Genomic DNA, 20,130 nt, shown 5'->3' with positions numbered 1-20,130 from the left:
GAACTCGTGAGTGGTGAAACAATTTTTCGCAGGTGCTGTACTTTGATGGCTGTAATGTGGAAGGCCACATGTGATGTGGACTACCTCTCCAGAAAGCCACATGCAGTGAAGTCAACGTTAAGTGGTTGCTAAAATGAAACCCAATATTGTACTTTTCTACAATATAAACAAAAATGGCATTGATCAATTACTGTTACTATCCCTTTCAAAGAAAATCAATAAATATACCGTAACAAATTTTTTTACACCTCTTTTTGATGTCAAGCTTAAATTCAATCATTTTGTTTAAAAAAATCCAAATCTGATGGCAACAAAACTAGTTTGGAAAGTTTCATAAAAGTTCTTAAGAACCAGCTGGCTTCCTATGGTGCTACTGACGTAGAAGCTCAATCATTATCCGCCCCATCTACGAATTGATTATTTGCTCGCCATTTTCCGAAGAAAATTCCGCCAACAGAAAAAAAAATGTTTCAAGACACTGCAAAGTATGTTCTGATGTAGGCAAAACCAACAGTGGTAAACAACTAAAGAAAGGAATTCGATAGTGCAAAGACAGTAGTTTTGCTCTGTGCATATCAGATTGCTTCGAAAAGTTTCATACAAAGTAAAAATTTTCATGAACAAAACTAAAAATTATTTAATTACCTGTATCTTATACTGAGATGATTATTTTGAAATATGTGAATATGTGATAAAAGATAACTGAACTGGATAAATAAAATTCATTACATTGAATAATATTATATGTGTATAAGAAATATTTTTATTTATTTAAAACATAGTTTATTGTAAAAATTTACTTATCTCCAAATAAAATAGATAAAATTATGTTTTAAAAGTATTAAAAAGTGTAAACTCTGAAGTTTTTTTATCACATAGTAAGTATTTTAAATATTATAGTTAGTATATGTGCCTTAGTAGGTGGAGCCCTTAAATACATTTTACTAAACAGCCTTCCTATAAAGATGAAATCAAAACAATTTTTTTTGCAATGATTGGTCCTATCATTTATAGTTATGAAGGTTTTTCAAAAAGTAAACAAATTTTGATCTGACGAGCCATGCAGTTCTTTCACCCCATCCCTACGTCATGGACCTTCCCATCCCTTCACGCCAGTCTGACGCTAACAGCAAGAAGCAAAATCGTTTACTGTAATTTTTTTAGCCAGGAACCACTATGGAAGTGACAACAAACTGAAAGAGGACATCAACAACCGATTCAATAACTTGATGGTAACCAAATATGCAGATGGCACACAAAAGATGCTAGTGATACACTATGACAAATGTTTGAATTTTATTAATGTGTATTTATTAATGTTTGAATTAGTTTTGTTTCATCTTAAAAATATTTAGAGAAACAAACGTGTTTTACATTTAGGTTGACCTTCATACTAAGATTAGGAATAGAGCAAGTTGCACATTTTGCAAGACTATGTATTGGTATATTATGGAGAGAGCATTAATTCAAGAGTACTAAGGAATTTTATTTGATTATTCACTTAGTAACAGAATCACATCCTAGCTTTTTAAACTTACTTTCCAAACGAAGCTACGTCCCTTCTGGTTTAAATTTTTTTTTAATGTTATATATAATGATGTGACTGGAAACTGTAAATAAATGTCCAAATCATAAATACCTACATATAGAACCTTCCTCTATACATACATAATTTTAAAGGTCCTTGAAAAGATATAGAGATGGAGAAACTGTCATGAACCAAGTCTTAATTTATGGCATAGCTAATAAAATTTAACTGTGCCAATATTTTAGTGATGTGCTTTGGTATCCATTTAAGACATGTGACACTTCAGAATGCTGAAGCAGGCACTATAATAATATAATTTTCAGGGAAATTGGGCATTAACTTACATTTTACATACAGTGAAATGTTTTCAAAGTTCATATCATTGAGGTTTGTTCACCTTTGACTTAAAAATAAAAGAAACTATTGAGATAAAAGTCTTTTTCTCCATATGCATACACACAATTAATTAAAGACCTGTCCAAAAAGATTTTGTGATGCCAATTTTAGTACTAGTGTGCCAACACGAAATTATGCTCTGTGTACTGTGTAATATGAACATTAATTTTTTAAACATTAGTTACAGTGCTGCCAGACTTACAAAATACTGTATACATATTTGTTCGAGACAGTGACCTTTACGAGTACTAGCTAATCTAGGCTTTTCAACCAAAATCCTTTTTTCTTCCAGCGAAATTCTAGCAACAAGTTTCTCATGTATTACCTGCTGCAGTTAAATCAAGGTATTCTTACAAAACCGTCTATTAACTTCTTTTCTGTTGGAACTGATTCTTTTTGAGAATAAAATTTATGGAATTTTCATGGTTTACTTCAATTACTTTTCTGTGGTCTGTTTTCTTACCTAACGAATATAAAAATATTCAAATGGGTTTAGCTCTTTCCCAGTCAGAATTTATTTGAGTATCGATGTTGAAACATCTGATGCAGCACTAGATTTAATGACAATGTATGTCAAAATATCACTGAAAGGTATCATTATCACATCATTGTTTACTACATCTCCTGTGCTTGCCCCTGCAGTGGTTTATACAATTTAATATGATTGAAATTCTCACGTATTCAGACCACACATGACCGATGTTCTCAGTTATCAGGCTAACCCTTTCCATTTCTGGCACGCTCATCACGTGACTGCCTGGTGACAGCGAGTTCCGCACAGGTTTTTTCGCCACTTGTCACAATTTATTACAATAAATGACATATTTTTCCACAAAAGGGACTTGCCACTGAGACACATAAAAATATTTATTCCATTTCATATAGGCCTAGGTACCATAAGCAGCCTGATAGTTTCAAAAAAAATTATATTGTTGGCAGACCGGACTAAAACCATCATTATTCAAATTTAATTATAATCTATTTTTATTAAGTGTCCATAATAAACATTGTAATATAATGTAATACCCTTAATCAAGCATGACTCAATTAAAAAAGTAGTAGGGGCAATGAGTAATACGAAACAAAAAAAATTCACAAGAGACAATATCCTCCTATCTGAATGAAAACAGCATGAAAAATATGAAGTTTTCAAAAACTCTTAAAGATTTCAAGTAAATAATGTAACTGCACATATATTCCATATTCTCTTTTAATCTCCCATGAGCTAAAATAAAAGATAAAAAATAAAATTCCTAATTTTAAATTATCCTGGCACAAACATTTATTGTTTGCACACACGTTCATTTTTTCTTATGGATGGCTTAGCTTCTGATGTCAGTGCAAACTGCTAGCTGGGAGAAATAGCTGGTGATTCTCAAGCAATAGATATCCTGGAATAAGTTTAAATTTTAAATGCATTGGCGAGCTTTAAACATGATATTCCACTAAAGACCTAAAAATGGCATAACAGACAGTAACTGTTATATTATGCATGCATTACTAATGGGGGAGCTGAATTGTTGCCCGTTGGATGGGCAGCCCTTCAGGATTTTTCTGGCAATGGTTTGTTTGTACAGCGACTGGAAGGGCAGCCCATCCAATTTCTGAAAACATGTTTCTTTTAAGTGTTTAAATAATCCTGAAAATTTGCCCCTTGGAAGGGCAGCCCATCAGGATTTTTCTTACAGTAGTGTTTTTGAAAGGTTGTCTGAAATGTTGCCCCTTGGATGGGCAGCCCATCAGGATTTTTCTGACAGTGGTGTTTTTGAAAGGTTGTCTGAATTGTTGCCCATTGGATGGGCAGCCCATCAGGATTTTTCTGACAGTGGTGTTTTTGAAAGGTTGTCTGAATTGTTGCCCCTTGGATGGGCAGCCCTTCAGGATTTTTCTGACAGTGGTTAGTTTAGGTTAGGTTAGTTTAGGTTAGGTTAGATTAGGTTAGGTTAGGTCACTTTACAAACTAACCACTGTCAGAAAAATCCTGAAGGGCTGCCCATCCAAGGGGCAACAATTTAGACAAGCTTTCAAAAACACCACTGTCAGAAAAATCCTGATGGGCTGCCCATCCAAGGGGCAACAATTCAGACAACATTTCAAAAACACCAGTCAGAAAAATCCTGATGGGCTGCCCATCCAATGGGCAACAATTCAGACAACCTTTCAAAAACACTACTGTTAGAAAAATCCTGATGGGCTGCCCTTCCAAGGGGCAACAATTCAGACAACCTTTAAAAAACACTACTGTTAGAAAAATCCTGATGGGCTGCCCATCCAAGGGGCAAGTTTTCAGGATTATTTAAACTCTTAAAGGAGAGTGTTTTCAGAAATTGGATGGGCTGCCCTTTCAGTCTCTGTACAAATAAACCACTGTCAGAAAAATCCTGAAGGGCTGCCCTTCCAATGGGCAACAATTCAGTTGCCCCTTACTAATGTATGGCTCAATTTATGGACACAGAACATGCAAATTTAGAGAAGGAAATAATTATAAGCAGTGGTATTTTAAAAATCTACCTTTCGTAAGTGGCTCTTTTTAAGAATTTCTGGTTTTAAAAATAGCACTTAAAAAAGCACTTATGGGTTCAATCCTAAGAGAGAAAAAAGAGCATCTTTCTGATATATATATTTTTTTAGTTTCAAGGGAGGATATCCAGAATGCCCCCCCCCCCCCACCCCAAAGAACTGTCCTGTCAATAATTGAAACATTATTCTTACAGCTGTTTTTGGCTCCCATCTTTCACAAATCCTGGCTACGCCCATGTATACAAATGATATAGAAAATTCTGTTGGTCCACTCCCACAGTTCAATCAATAAATAATTCAATAAAACATATTAATTTCCCCTTTAAAAAGTTATTGTCTATAATTTTTAGTAATAAGCTTAAATTATGTGATAAATTATAACATTTATATTGTGTTTGTGTAAACATTTGTAATAGTTCTGTTAGAAACATATCCTTAATTAAATTTAACTTATATTCATTTTATACATTTAAATTAACGTAATAAATGTTTACTACAGGAAAAGACAGTGCATATTGGCTAATTTAGAGCTATTCTTGTAAATGTATTATCATATTGCTTTTGTATTTTAAGTTTAATCACAAATAACCATAATTAAAAACACTTGCATTACTTTTAACTACTACTAAATAGAAATAGCATTTGTAAATGTATCTCAGAGCTTTCATATTGCCCTTGAATAATTGTGACAATTAAAATAAAATAACCAAAATGTTATGTGACACTGAGCCTTAAAAAACAGGATGTTAAAAAATCAAGCACTAAACAGGTTTTTTTAACTCGAGATCAAAACCAACTAACCATCACCATACGTCACAAAGTAGCAGGTAATAGTCACTATAAAAAATCTCATCACACTATAGGAGTTAGAATAGTTACTCTGTAGATACCAGAAAATTGTAGAACTTACATTTTTTCCTTCACCATCTTCTTCCCAAAATGACTTGTCTTCTTTCCACTCATCTTCACTGACATTTTTATCACCATCAACTTCTTCCGCTTTGTTGTCATCACTGGGTTTCTTGCATAACTTGCGGCTTGCATCTTCTGCAGAGCTTGCTTTAGAAACTCCTGCTGCCATGCCAGGCTTCACTTCTTTTTTCCCTGGGCCACTGCTACCAACATCTTTGTCAGAGTCATTCCCTTCAAGAGTCTTCACACTGCGCTCCTCTGCCCCCGACCCATCTCGGTCCGGGGAGGAAGAAGACGATTTCCGCCTCCGTCTTGAATGCTTTCGCGAGTGTTTAGACTTATCGTGTTTCCGTTCTGCACCTTTTTCTTTCTCACTATCCTTCTGTTTTTCTTTCTCTTTTGTGCGTTCACTTCTTCGTGTCATAGTGGTGAACAATTTTAACAAACAACGAAAATTATTTCACCTGTAAAAATATAAATTATAAGAGAAAAACATAATTTTATGGCTTATTTTCTGAATCAAGGCTAATAAAATCATAAGCGAAAGGTTGGTTAGGTTAGGTCAGCTACTTTAATAAGTAATACAGTTACCCTAATTAGCTAATCTAACCAACCATTAAAATGACTAACTACTAGACAACTACTTGTAATGTAAAAATGGCATTTAAAAGAATGATCATAAAATATGTCAGAAACTAAAAAAAAGCATTTTCATATTTTTAATATTTTTTTCTGTTTTTCAGATGAACATCTCTCCTTGATAAAAACATTTCTACAAAATTTAAATCAAATCACTTTCTTGTACTATTAAAGTTAGCTTTTATGTTAATGTTCTATCAATCAAGGTTACAATAATTTACAATTTAAAATATCTGTAAGAATCAAAACATATATCCTACATGTAAAACCAGATAATCAAGCATAAAAAAAATATGTAAAAAAATTTAAATTATTTTTGCAAGTCTACTAACATTTGTAAGAGTATTCAATAAATAACTTTATATATATGTGTGTGTGTGTGTGTGTGTGTGTGTGTGTATGTAAAACTTAACCACTTTGCCTTATGGAGCATGTGCAAAGCAAACTGGTACGACATACCCACCTAAAATATTTTACTCCTCATTTTGAAATATTAACTTAACAAAAGAAATTAATAAAAGTTAAAACCCTGCAGATATATATAGGTGTGCATATTCACTCTGCTTACTCCACTCACACTCAACAAAAGAGTATTGCAGGTTCCATTTTTAAATGGGAGGAGGAGGGTAAGAAGGTGAATTTAACTTAAAATCACTTTTAAGAAATAACTAACCAATATCACCAGCAAACAAAAAAAACTTTTGGAATTTAATTATATTTTCACAATTTCCCTTTGACACACAATTAAAGCTAGGTTTCCCATAATTTAATTAACACTGAATAAAAACTATTTATACCACAATGTGCTGCATGCAAAATAAAAGTAATTTCAGATCCAAAAATAAATATTTTTAACAGTTCATTTTAGTTTTTATCAAACATCTGGGCTTATTGGCACTAGGCCAGGTTTATAAACTATGCAAGAATGCAAGATGCAAAAAGTTCAATAGACCTAATGACATTTTCAACTGGTCTGTATGTTAAAAGTATTTGGACGAACTTCTTTAAAATAATTTTGTTTGCTTATTTTAGGCTGAATGAAAATGGCAGGTGTACGGAAAAAAAGTTCAAAATTTAGTACTATTGAAGCAAAAGAACAGATGAGGAGGTATAGAGAAAGGATAAGAAAAGATCCACAAAAATATGAACAAATGAAGGAAAAGCAATGACAAAGATATCATGAACGTGTTAAATGTGGGAAGATCAAAAATGCTAGAAGCAAAATGAGTGATCGTGAACAAAGAAATATTAGGAAACTCTGGAAAGAAAAAGCACGGAAACATAGGAACATAATAAAGGAGAAGGAAAAAATGTTGGAAACTATGGATATAAACTCGCCTCCACCTAACCCTGTGCAGAACATCCAGAATGGTAACAGTATTCAGCGTTCAGCAATTGGAAAGCAGAAAAGAAGGTGAAACAGAAGGAAACTTCAAGACAAAATTACTAAACTAGAAAGAAAAGTTGCAGAAATGAAAAAACTGTGTGAGAAGTACAGGAAGCGGCTCTATAGGAATACAAACAAGAAATTTGTTACGAGAAATGGAACACCACAAACTAAGATAAGAAAACTTTTAAAAGGACATAAGGTTTCATCACAAATTTGTAGGAAACTGATTTTTGGCGAAGTTGTGACACATCAAATCAAAGGTGCTTTTAGTGAAGAAAAAGAGCTAAAGAAGAAACGAGAATTTGTGCGTAAACTATCTGGGAACATAGTATAAATGTCTCGGGCAGGTTGAATGCCTAACTTCTCGTAAAATGGTACCACAAGGAATGAGACATGTTGGTAACACTACAAAAATAGGCAACATCAACAAACGAAAATTGGTTGCTAATTTTTTGGAAACAGATGAGTCTAGTCGATTGTCTTCGGGGGAAAAGGATACCATAACAACAAATAAACAAAAGAAACAGAAGAGGTTTTTCAATGACACCTTAATGAATTTGTACAAAAATTTTATTGAATGTCATTCCAGCATAAAACTTTCATATGCTGCTTTTTGTACATACCGCCCATTCGGGATTCTTGTACCAAAGGCTAAAGACAGAGATACATGCCAGTGTATGATACATGAAAATTTTGCCTATTTGGTAAAGAAACTGCAAAAACTAAACATGATTAAAGAAAATGACCCAAAAGTTGTTATGTCACTGTGCTGCAAATCTGAAAGTGAGGAATGTATGGAAAGAAAGTGTCAAATTTGCAAGAACAAAGAAGTGTATTTCAAGGAATTTAACAATGAGGAAACATCTGTTCAGAAATGGGTGAAGAAAAAGGTGAAAGTGACTATCAAGAATGAAGAAAAACTTTGCCAGCGGACCATCAAAGAAGAACTGAAATGTTCAAAGAGAGGCCTAGGCTTTGTTGAATAGTGTTGATCAATACATGCAACATTGTGCTAATATCACCCATCAGTAAAAAACCTTAGATGCAATAAGGAAGAGTCTTTCTGAAGAAGAAATTCTTACACATGGATTTCTCTGAAAATTATGCATGTAAATATGCAAATGAAATTCAATCAGCTCACTTTGGAAGTTCAAAACCACAAGTATCTATGCACACAATAGTGGTATACATTGCTAATTCAGAGGGAAAATTACCAAAATCACTATCATTTTGCACATTATCTGACAATCTGAGACACGATTCTGTTGCTATATGTGCTCATTTGAATCCTGTGTTACAAGAAATCAAAACTTTTGTGCAATGTTTAAAAGTAGTTCACTTTGTTAGTGATGGCCCTACAACCCAATATAAGAACAGGAAAACGTTTCATTTGATCAGTAATTACTTGTCAAACATTTTGGATTGTGAGATGATAGAATGGCATTTCTCTGAAAGTGGTCATGGCAAAGGAGCGCCAGATGGCATAGGAGGGGCTTTAAAACGGACAGCTGACTGGTTGGTGGCAACAGGGACCGATATCCCAGAGTTTGAAACTCTTCTTCACTGCCTTCAAAACGCAACATCTGGGATTCAAGTTTTGGCTATGAACAGCACCCTCATTCCAGAAATTGGAAAACATCTCCCGGAACACATACCAGCATTCAAGGGGACCCTTGCAGCCCATCAGATTACATGGACAAAACTTAGACCAACAAAAATGCAAGTCCGGAGACTTAGTTGTATTGTATGTGATCCTGCTGCCAAGTGTGTGCACTACAACCTAGGCTCCATTTCAGTTGTCTCAACCAGTATCCTTTTAAAGCATTGAAGTTATATTAATCACAACATTTTCATGCTTTATTTGTTATTGGTCAACTATCAATATCGAATGTTACAGAACACTGATTTGGGTTTATTATTTGCTGTTGTACAGTTGTAGTTATCGATCACTAGCAGTGTTTTTCTTAACAGTTCTCCGGCCCTGCAATATCTGGACGTCTTCACTATAAAGACATCTACAGTTCTGATAGCGACAGTGATGGAAAGACTACATCAAAAACTCCCATTTCATATCAGGGAAAAACCAAAGCCATAAAACCTATTCAGCAATATGAATATGTTATGGTTAAACTTTGTGGGAAGAAAACTGTCCATCACTACATTGCTCTGGTAGAATCTGTTGCACTTCCTAATGAATTTTCTGTCAAGTTTATGCGGAAATCCTCTGGTGGAATGTTTGTGTTTCCTGAGACTGATGATGTTTCTGTTGTAGATGGAAGTGACATTATAAGTTATAAAAGTGTTACAATTGCTATCAGTGAACAATCGTGGACAATATTTCTTTGGAGATATGTCTGTGTTTAAGAACTTGAACTAGGTCTGGTTGGACATGAACACTGTAAATTAAATGTACAGTGCAATTTATTTACTGCAGTTGTTTTACATAAATTACTTTTATGCAAAGCATTTATATAACTGCTTAAATATCAAGATTACTAGTTTTAATTAATTTTTAGCCAGTGCTAAATGTTCCTTTCTTATTAGTAAACTAATTTTTTCTTCTCTATTAAGGTTAACCATTTTTATTATAGTTAATGTATGTAGCATATTTATTTTAAATTGAGGTATTTCAAACAAAGATAAATTATATTTTTGGTAAATATGTAGTTTAGCGGTATTTGCGAGAAAAAAAAATGTTAAAAATCCGAAAGTACTTTTATATTTTTATATGCTCTTTCACTTCCTATTTTCATTAAACCCGGCGGAGATAAGAAATTCCAAATACTTTAGGAGATATCGAATTTTTTTATTTTCATAGATGGGCGATATTTGTAAAAAAATTTAAAAATTTCCGAAAATACTTTTATTCTATGCTCTTTAACTTCCTCTTTTCATTAATCCCAGTGGAGATAAGAAATTCCAAATACTTGAGGAGATATCAAATTTTTTAACTCTCATCACAATACCTGTGCATTCATGCGGCATTAACCATTGTTTCTTGTTTACGAGTATGATTTTTTTTTCCGCGACGTAGGTGAACGACTACATCATTTTCTACTAATGGCAAAGGAATTGTACCTGCCTCTAACTTAGGTGAGTTTTTAACGTTTCAAAATTTAATGTTTTATTTGTTATCTGGATATTGTTTTGCAAGTAATAATAAAAAAAATTACGTGAGTTCCTACTGTTCATCCTTTGTCCCGGTTTGTTTGGTCAGGTCAGTTACATTATAAATACTTTAAAACTAAACAACCATTAAAATTAATTCACATTATTTTTAATGTCCGCTTAGTTTGAAAGTATTTATAATGTAGCTGAACTGACCTAATCGACCATTTTAATTATTAATTAGGCATTCACGAACACACAACAAAATAAAAAAAATGGCGGCAGTCGAATGATAAAACACAGGTCTTGTATTGCAAAATAAGAACGGCGATATCTCCTAAAGTATTTGGAATTTCTTATCTTCGCCGGGTTTAATGAAAAGAGGAAGTGAAAGAGCATAAAATAAAAGTATTTTCGGATTTTTAACATTTATTCCCGCAAATACAGCTAAACTACATATATACAATATATTTTTATATTTTAATTAAAAGGGTCTGTTTTAAGTACTATTGTTTACTTTATATACAAGCACACTACTTCCTCACCGCCATTAAAAAATGCTCTACTCCATAACAAGATTTTGTCTCCTTCATTACTGGTCTCCTCCGTTCAAAAGTGCTATTAACAATATTACTTTAAAAACAATTGCATAGAGAATTAATATGACTGGTAGTATAGAGGCATAAGGAATATGGAAAAAAAATTTCAGCTTCACTGGCCTAAATTTAATTTCGAACAAAAATCATACCGGAATGGCACCTTCTCTGTAGAATGGCCCAAATACGTAATAGTTTATGAGAAATCTCACTTTCAAATTACAATACTTGTGCATGGACGGTGCTGCAGGCATTTATTGTTTACCCATATGGGTTTCTGTGTTTATTTTGGAAATCTTTAGTCAACAGAGGCATTGCTTATGCTTAATAAAAGTAGTTATTATGGCAGCACATTAAAGATGTAAGGAAATATTCATGTTTATATTTTCTATTTGTTCAAAGTCTTTGAATTAAGAAAGTATATTTTTTACATTTCATTTAAAGTAGTGTTTTGAATCACGTAGTAATGAACACTTCATAGGTTAAGATTACGTTAGCAAAGTATAAAATACTTAAAAATATTGTGAATGGTTAGTTGGGTTAGTACAGCTGCATTAAAAATTCTGTGAAATTGTCTTAGCAACGTTAAAAATATTTTAAAATACTATGGATGGTTGGTTGGATTAGCAAAGCTACATTAAAGATATTTTGTGAAATCACGTGAACGATTGGTTGTATCAGGAAAGCTACATCTTAAATTCATAATTCCAAAGCAACCATAAATATTTTATAGTATTTTTATCGTAGCTATACTAACCCAACCAACTATTCACAATTTTCAGAATTTTTAGATATAGTATTTTTAATGTAGCTAACCTTACTTAACCGACCATACACAATATTTGATTAAATTTCATCAAAGCAAACTCAAAAACCAACACAGGTAAACAATAATGGCGATAGCAGCAGCAATACACAGGTATTGAAATGTGAGCTACAAACGGTGATTTCACAGAAATTAGTACGAATTTATTAACGTTGTTTTCAGAGTAAGTACAGGAACGTCTCTGGTGATGTAAAGTGATATTCTCTTAATTTTATTTTTACTTTAGCGGAAAAGCCGAGATGCAAGATATATCTTGATACTTAAATACGTATTACACTAAACAAGTAATCTTAACTTACGGCCAAATAACTTGCAATAAATGAAAATTACATTCAAAAAATAAAAACAAAGGTTATTTATAAAGAATAGCATAAATGTAACCCTGAAATCACCTCCAACACTGGGTATTTTTACACCTGAAAACATAATTATGATAACAAATAAAACACTACTATTGCTAGCAACATATGACATATAAAATAATATGATAATTTAACTTATCACTTTATAAATACCTTAACGACAGTTAAATTCTCGTATTTAACAATAACGTGCACTAATTCCTAAACAACTTAAACAACGCCATTTTCATTTTTTTGCACTACACTACAGTGAGTCGCATTCCATTTTATTGATAAAGCTATATTGCGGAAACGATAATATGAACTTTGAACAGAAATTATGAAAATACTGAACAGTAATTAGAGATTGCTGATTCAATAGCAATAAAAATCCAACTAATTACAATGCTCAAGTAACTGAAATTAGCTAGGGTCAGCAATTTGGCATAGTAATTTAGTAAGTATTTTCAAATTAAAGTGTAATGGAGGTGAATTGAAAAACTTGATACTTCTTGCAAAAGTGAAAAGAGAGAAAATAAAATTCAAATGCATTTGGCTGAAACAAATACTAACTTTTGTGGAACTAAGGAAAATTATTATTGGGGAATAGTATAGGCATTATTTTAATCGTGTCTTAAAATCAATTAAAGCCTGCTTTTTTGTATATATCTTTATGGCAGAGGTCTTAAAAATATAATTGCGAATAAAGATAAGTAAGGAGATTGCATTGGAAAAACCTAATATCGGGCCACAAAAAATTAGAGCTTCATAAAATTAGGTTTTTAAAGTTTATTTAAAAACTCGTAAATAAAAATATGCATCACATAACTTGTAGAAATTTTACATTGGACCTACTTGGCTCTAATAAAGCCAGAAAGGCCAGCTGTCTGTACCATCCACTGCTGTCGGAGAGAACCCTGTGATAAAACAGCCGGACGCCATTAGTGATGAATGCTAAAACACTTTTTGACGTGAATACGTCTTTAGAATTGCTTAAATATAAGGAGAAAAAAAAACGAATGTTAACAAAATCGGGGGATACAGTTTCGTGTTGCAGCTACATATTTATCATCTCCATCCAAAATTTAATTACACCACAGGCAGTGGTGGATCCAGGATTTTGGTTTGGTAGGGGCTTGACCCAGCTGAGGCTAGGCTTTATCAAGGCAAACACTAAAACAATAGTGGACCCAGATGCTTTTGGAGGAGGCTTGAGCCCCTTACCCCCCCCCCCCCCCCCAACCTATGGATCCGCTACTGACCACAGGATAGCTGTAGGATCAAAGAATTCATTACGCTAAGTGTGGACTGTGACACGTCGTTCGTGGTAAAGGGGGAAGCACCGGCATTTTGCAATAATTTTGCTATATTTCGAGAATTCCATTTAGTATAACGTTTTACTCAGAGAAGCTACGACGTTCGTTTGGATTTCAATAGCCAGGTCTCGTCAAAATCTATCGATTGCATGTATAAAACATTAGTGTAAAATAGTTGCAGTAAATATATATGGTGTTAAAATAAAAAAGATGGTAACCCACCCGAAGGTTTTTTTAGTGTTCAAGCATGATTATAACTTACATAAAAAAGCATATTTTACATTTGTATAGAAAATATTACCTGTTACGTACACGTATTGACATACAACACACGAGCATGTCCATGACACAGCCACACCCTATTTTTTCTTTTATTTAAAGATACTAAGCAGCAAGTAAAAAGGTGACCTTAATTCAACTGTGTTTTTATTGTTCTTTTACAGCCATACTGATACAAACTGACAGCAACTCAGATGTAAATAAGTGATATTATTCGTGGTCACTTCCACTCCCGTGGAACAGAAGCAATGCCTTTGTTGTTCTTCCGAGTAGTCCGGCAGTCCAGCATTTCAGCAGTTCAGCAGGTCCAGCATGAGCCAATGGTGAAGGTAGATGCTTGCTCATTGAGCCTCCCAACAAGTACTTGTTTAACTGATATTTAAATGCCTAGACATTAAAAACTTTAAACCTCCTTTAAACCTTTGATGACACCTGTTGGGGCTCCCTCTGGTCACTTAGGCCATTACTGCCCATTGCCGTGGTGTTGACCTGTGCATTGCAGTGTACCGACCGGCCGGCACAGCAACGATATATCGATATACGCAAGACGGCACTATCGATGCAGGACGAGGAAAAGCTTCGCCGATTTATGGATATAAATTCGGTAACAATTTTCAGTAATAATTTTAATAACCATGGAAGGCTTGTTTTGTCTGCTAAACACTGTTCACTGCCAACCTAGTTGGTTTTGGCGCGCAGAATTCACGCGGGAATGGTTCGGGTAGCCTCGCCAGTAGAACTCAGACCTTCGGGAGAGACGGGAGGGTGGTTTGTAAAATAAACCCGCTAGTGTACTTCATAGTTTATTTCCGTATGTTCTGAACCTTTCCGTAGTGACTAATTACTGTGTGTGTAACGCCTGAGATGGGTAGTAAGCAGGGCTGTAGCAAGGTAAATTGGCGCCCTACGCGAAAAACCTTAATGCCCCCCCCCCCCCCCCCCCCCAACCAAAAGGCCAGACACCCCAAAAAAATTTTCCTTGCCTCAAAATACATCACGTAAGCCTAAGATTTTGTCAACAATCAATTGTAAGCAGGCTTGTGTTTTTTTATACTTTTTTACTTATTACAAATCATAAACAGGTCACCGTGGACTTTAAATAATTACTTATATCAATATAAACATTCCAAACTGTTACAAAAATTTCATTTAGGTACATCTAGTTTCAAAAATCGTTAAACATATTATATAAGCTGTTATGTGTCGTGCTGCGCCGCCCCCAGCTACTTGGCACCCTAGGCGGTTGCCTAGTTCGCCTATATGGACGCGCCGGCCCTGGTAGTAAGGGCACAGGAAGTCGACTCTGCCGATGTACTGCTGCCTCCTGTCACGTGGCCAATATCCCCTCTGAGATAGTCTCGTATATCAGTGCACGTAATCACTGATTGGCGCCAGGCACAACTGCAATCATTCAACACCAATCTTCGAGGCAGTGGGTTAGACATTACCTTTTATTGTTTTATATTGGGGGCTCCATGTGGAAGTTGTAATGTGTTTTATTAGCGGTGTGCCTAAGCCCGCTCCCATTAGTTAACCTTCTCGCTTCTTTAGGCAAGAAAGAGGCAACATCTAATGAGACCAGCCAAATCAAATGTGACTTAAACAAGCTATCTCTGCTAAATATATGTACCGGCCATAACTTTTCAGATTTTTGGGCAACTGGCCGACTCCAGTAAACACCCATGCAAATCTGTCACCAGGCCTCATTTCAAGTAAAGTAAAGTGCAACATGTATATTTTAACTCTCAATAGCATCACATAAATATTAAGGTATTATTCTCTGACTTATTTTGTGTATTTGTAACTTCGCCAGTCACAAAACTTTACAGTTCAACGTAAGTGCGAAATATGAACTGTAACTTGTTCGATTTATGTTGTGTTTCATATTGTTTTCATGTAAAGTATTCTCCACTGTGTACCACTGCCAGCACCAACATCAATAAAGCCATGTTTTCCCCCAACTGCTTCTATCATTCAGAGAATCTTTTCAACTTAACCTCAGCCACTGTTCCTAGTGTACCATGCTGGGGCCGACAATCCATGAGACATCATCCATTAGCAGACAGAGCTAGCCTGGCGCCCTCCTGGAACACAGTATAACATCATTCCTGCCAGTCCTCATTAAGCTCACCCCGTATCTCGAACCCACAGTCTGTGGGTGATGGTATTTAACACCCCTGTGTGTGGCGAAAATCATAAAAATTCAGAATTCTTTAAAATAATTCCAATCAACCGAAAATACAGTGTGCACGGAATTGCCATTTTGTTACACAGCAAGCTGCATCGTTCTCACCTACTTCTCCATTGTGGAAGATTCGGACAATACGTCATCGGAGGTCGAGGCTGATAACAGCACCGTCGCAGTCTATCCCAGTAAGATCAATATGCATGCATCACGAACTCTCTCCCCCCCCCAACCCCCACACACACTGGCTACATCCCAACCCCCTTCCTCCTTCCAGCTGCCATCACGACAACGCCCTTCGATGAAGTTCGGGATAAAAACCCCTCGACACATACACATGTCGTAACAATGGCAGAGTGGCCACGCCTGGAACCACACCTAGCTCGTCGCGCTGGTGAAAGAGGCTACTACGTGAAGCACCCACGCACGTTATGTGACATCAGCAGAGTGGTCATGTCTGACCCCACCCTCTCCCGTAACACGCCGAATCTAGATGCTGCTGCGCGGAAAATCCGCGACATGTCAAAGCCTAGGCAATAAGTGACTCGGGGCCCCTCTACCCATAGATAGGTAGGAATCTAGATATGTAGCATTTAAACCTTATATCACCACCAAATTCTAATATTTTGACACAAATGAATGTATGTCATTTACTAAAACGAAAATATTTATAGGCAATATAATTAATTCAAGTTATGCGATACTTGTAAATTATGATAAAAGTAAAATTATAACAATGATTTATTTTTTGATTAACTGTAAATCATCATAATTCATCCATCTGTTTGTGCTGTGCTTTTCCCCACTCAGCTACTTTCTAATATTATTATGCTAGATAGGTTTGACTGTTGGTTACTATTACTTTCTGCCGATATTGATATATATATATATATATATATAATTTGTAATAGTGTATAAGGGTAGGTCAAACAACACAGATATTATTCAGGTTCTGGTAATTATGTGTAATATTTAATTACATGTGTGGCAATTTATTACATCGGCGCCTATTGCTGCACAAGGGCCTAAGCCACTTAACACAAATGAGTATTAGACACAACACAAAACATAGGTTAATATGACAGGTTCATTCATATCTCGGTAAATTGGTAAGGAAAATTAACATACGTTGAAACTTTATTAATTGCAAAAATTTTAAATAAAATATTTAAATAAAATTTATTATCAATAAATTACTGAACTGGGTTGTGGAATGACTATCATGTTCGTTAATCATCTGGATATTTACGTCGCACACATGATTACGATACAACAGTTCATTTAGGTCCATTCAAAAATACGTAATATTATGTTGCACTTTTGCGTGATCAACGAGTTAGCAATCCACAAAATCAAGTATTTAAATAACAATTTCAGTTCGTTGTAGAGTTCGTGTACCTAGGCTTTAGCTCAGTTTTACGATCGGTAGAACACAAAACTATCTCTCTCGTTTCACCTCTGGGTTAAAATTGATAAATTAGATAGTTTACAATTACAATAATCTTTACTGTTATTGGTTATTTAAAGTATTTTAAAATGTTGATAATATAATTTAAACTCAATGTTCTTTCAATTAGTACGTCGCTATAACAACTTTAGTATGGCGCTGTTTCACATGGTATGGAGGGTTTTTACTTACATAAACTAATCACTCCTGGGTACATATTCGTCAGAATATGCCCTAACAAACTAGTAAACATTTAACAACACGACGAAAAAAACTCATCCTTTGTTGCGGATGGTCTGAAATAGCTAATATTTTTTTTTTTTATTTTTTTTTTTTTTGACAGGCTCCGCGCCCTTGCATCTCACTGGGACGCCATCTCTTACATAACTCTTTCTCAAATAGAAACGTTCCAGACGCCTTCTACTTGAAACATGGCCTCTGATTGGCCGGGGCGGAATGCTGTTAACGAAATTTACAAAATTACATCTTGTAAACAAAAGGTATTAACAAAGTTGCAAACACAAAACTGAATTAAATTTAAAAACAGAATTTCCAACAATGCCACATCCTTCGTATATGACACGTATAATAACACAGTTTATACGTTTTGTTCAATTGGTCCTTAGAGGGGTATATCTAATTGCCGGTCCATATATGTCTTCCCCACTACATAGAGCATATCTCTCATAGATATACCTAATTAATAGGAATATATATCTAATAACTTTTGCGGGCGAACAATATACAAATTAAATAATAAAATTTCATAATAATAATAACAGTCAATATAATAAGTTTTTATAAATAATAGTATCATTAAAATAAGTCATAACTTTCTGTGCATTCTGAAAATAGTAACAGCACATGTTGAAAAAAAAAAATTGAAAACTATTTAAATATTCAATCATATTATTTTAAAAAATTAACATTCCTCAGTTTTGTTGTGTGAATTCTTTCAATATGTTTTGAAAGTCGATTTTCTCCAAGACATCACATTCAATGGCCGTTATTATAAATGCATTCAAATATCTTTGAGCCATTGGTGGTCGAAGACAGTTTGTTATATAAGTTTCACTTTTGAACTTTTGTTTTCCTCTGAGCACATATTCTTCTGCACTTCCACCATCCTAATACTTTGTCTTTTTTGCATATAGTCATTTCCATCACTATATTGTGTATGATGCAGGCACAGGGGATCAGTTTTCTTATTTGCCTATATCTCTTTAGTCTTGATGCCACAGATTTCTCTCTGTGACACTAAAAAATCTAGAAGCTATTTTAAAATATCAACTGCAATTTGTAGTTCAAATGTTTATTTTTGTATAGATTTACTTACACCATTGATCCGATCCAGTATGACAGCCCAGAAAACTGTCATTGTGGCTTTTTTTAAAGTTCTTCAGTAGATATTTGGTTTCGTGTCCTATTTATGATTTCTAATTCTTATCGCCGGCAATTAACTGACGTCGTCCGACCGAAGGCCACACTAAAGCCTGACCTGCAACCGCCAGTATCCGATCCCGCTAACGGAACACACCCCTAGCAATGGCCCACCCTAGTCAGGAGAGCACCGCGGAGCACAGGTAGAATCAAAGCCTATGCCTTAATCGACCAGACAACACGATTCCAGTACATTGTAAATTCAACAGACATAAATGATCACATCACTTTTAACAACCCCATGCAAAGGAAGTGCGACGTAGGAGTACCCGGGTCACTCACGTGTGGTTTCTTATTGATACAATTGTGAGTGCTCCCCTTGCAGCCTTCAGTCTAATTTAAATAAAGTAGTGTGTGACTTAATTAAAACCGCCCCAAATGTTCATGTATCATTCACCACTGGAGCAGTCATCAAGCGACGAACAGTCTCCAGTGTGACTCAGATTATTCAAACTCAATTAAAGTAAACTTGTTAAATCCAATTATCAAAACGTATATATGTATTAAGTTAATTGTTAATTTTTAATGTGTGAATTTAGAGCCACTAACAATCTTTTGTTAATATAATATTTTACGAATAACGGAACTTTAGGAACCTTGGCGCGAGAGGATGCTCACCCCTCGCCTCGCGCCAGGGCCAGACGCGAGTACCGAGCGACTCGCGGAACACGACGGACGTGCGTCCCATGGGGAGCCTTCAACCATTGTATACACTAATTTCATTCTGTTAATTATAGTCACGCTTCAATACCTTTTTTAATTAACTCCAGTGTGCGCCCGGACCGTTTACGGTGTAGGGCCTATCCCAGCCGTGTAAACGTAACACTCTCCGCACAACGCATTACGCGGGGCAGTGCAATATACAGCACAGGCCGACTCCCGCAATAACAGACATTTGGTTAACTGCAGAAGTGCACAGGCACTGGCGACATCTAGTTAAAGACTTTTAACTAATTTCATAGCGAGCCGCGGTCCACACAGGTTGGCCTGCGCGTCGCCGTTCGCAATTTATGGGTTTGGCCGATTCCAATCGAACTCTTGCCCCTCAACCTCGACTGGCGTGAGGGCTTAGCTTTAGTGACGGAGCGTCAGAGCGCCCAGTATAAACATAGTGTAATTTGTGTAGGGAAAATAGTGTAACTGTAACTGCAAGTGTAATTGCCAACGTTAAGTAAACGTCCACTCCACACACTCCGTGCGCAACGTA

General features: G+C 35.2%; 1 protein-coding gene across 4 annotated transcripts in view; it reads right to left on the bottom strand.

The window, feature by feature from the left end:
• Nucleotides 1–12,730, bottom strand: part of LOC134546346 (apoptotic chromatin condensation inducer in the nucleus) — a 79,268-nt gene extending 66,538 nt beyond the window's left edge. For 2 of the 4 annotated variants that reach the window (XR_010079142.1, XM_063389122.1), the window contains exons 1-2: nt 12,431–12,564; nt 5,355–5,820 (exon numbers count right to left, since the gene is read on the bottom strand). Coding sequence is in view for 2 of the 4 variants with exons in the window: in XM_063389122.1 (XP_063245192.1) it covers nt 5,355–5,780 (426 nt within the window). In the remaining 2 variants the exon portion in view is untranslated. Of the gene's footprint in view, nt 1–5,354; nt 5,821–12,430 lie in introns of all 4 variants that reach the window. The other 2 variants (XR_010079141.1, XM_063389121.1) reach the window with 2 other exon arrangements.
• Nucleotides 12,731–20,130: the final 7,400 nt, after the last annotated feature.

Source organism: Bacillus rossius, chromosome 1, assembly GCF_032445375.1.
Source record: "Bacillus rossius redtenbacheri isolate Brsri chromosome 1, Brsri_v3, whole genome shotgun sequence".
In the NCBI taxonomy this organism is placed as follows: domain Eukaryota; kingdom Metazoa; phylum Arthropoda; class Insecta; order Phasmatodea; family Bacillidae; genus Bacillus; species Bacillus rossius.
The sequence above is the reverse complement of the archived record's forward strand: the minus strand, read 5'-3'. Positions and strand labels throughout refer to the sequence as shown.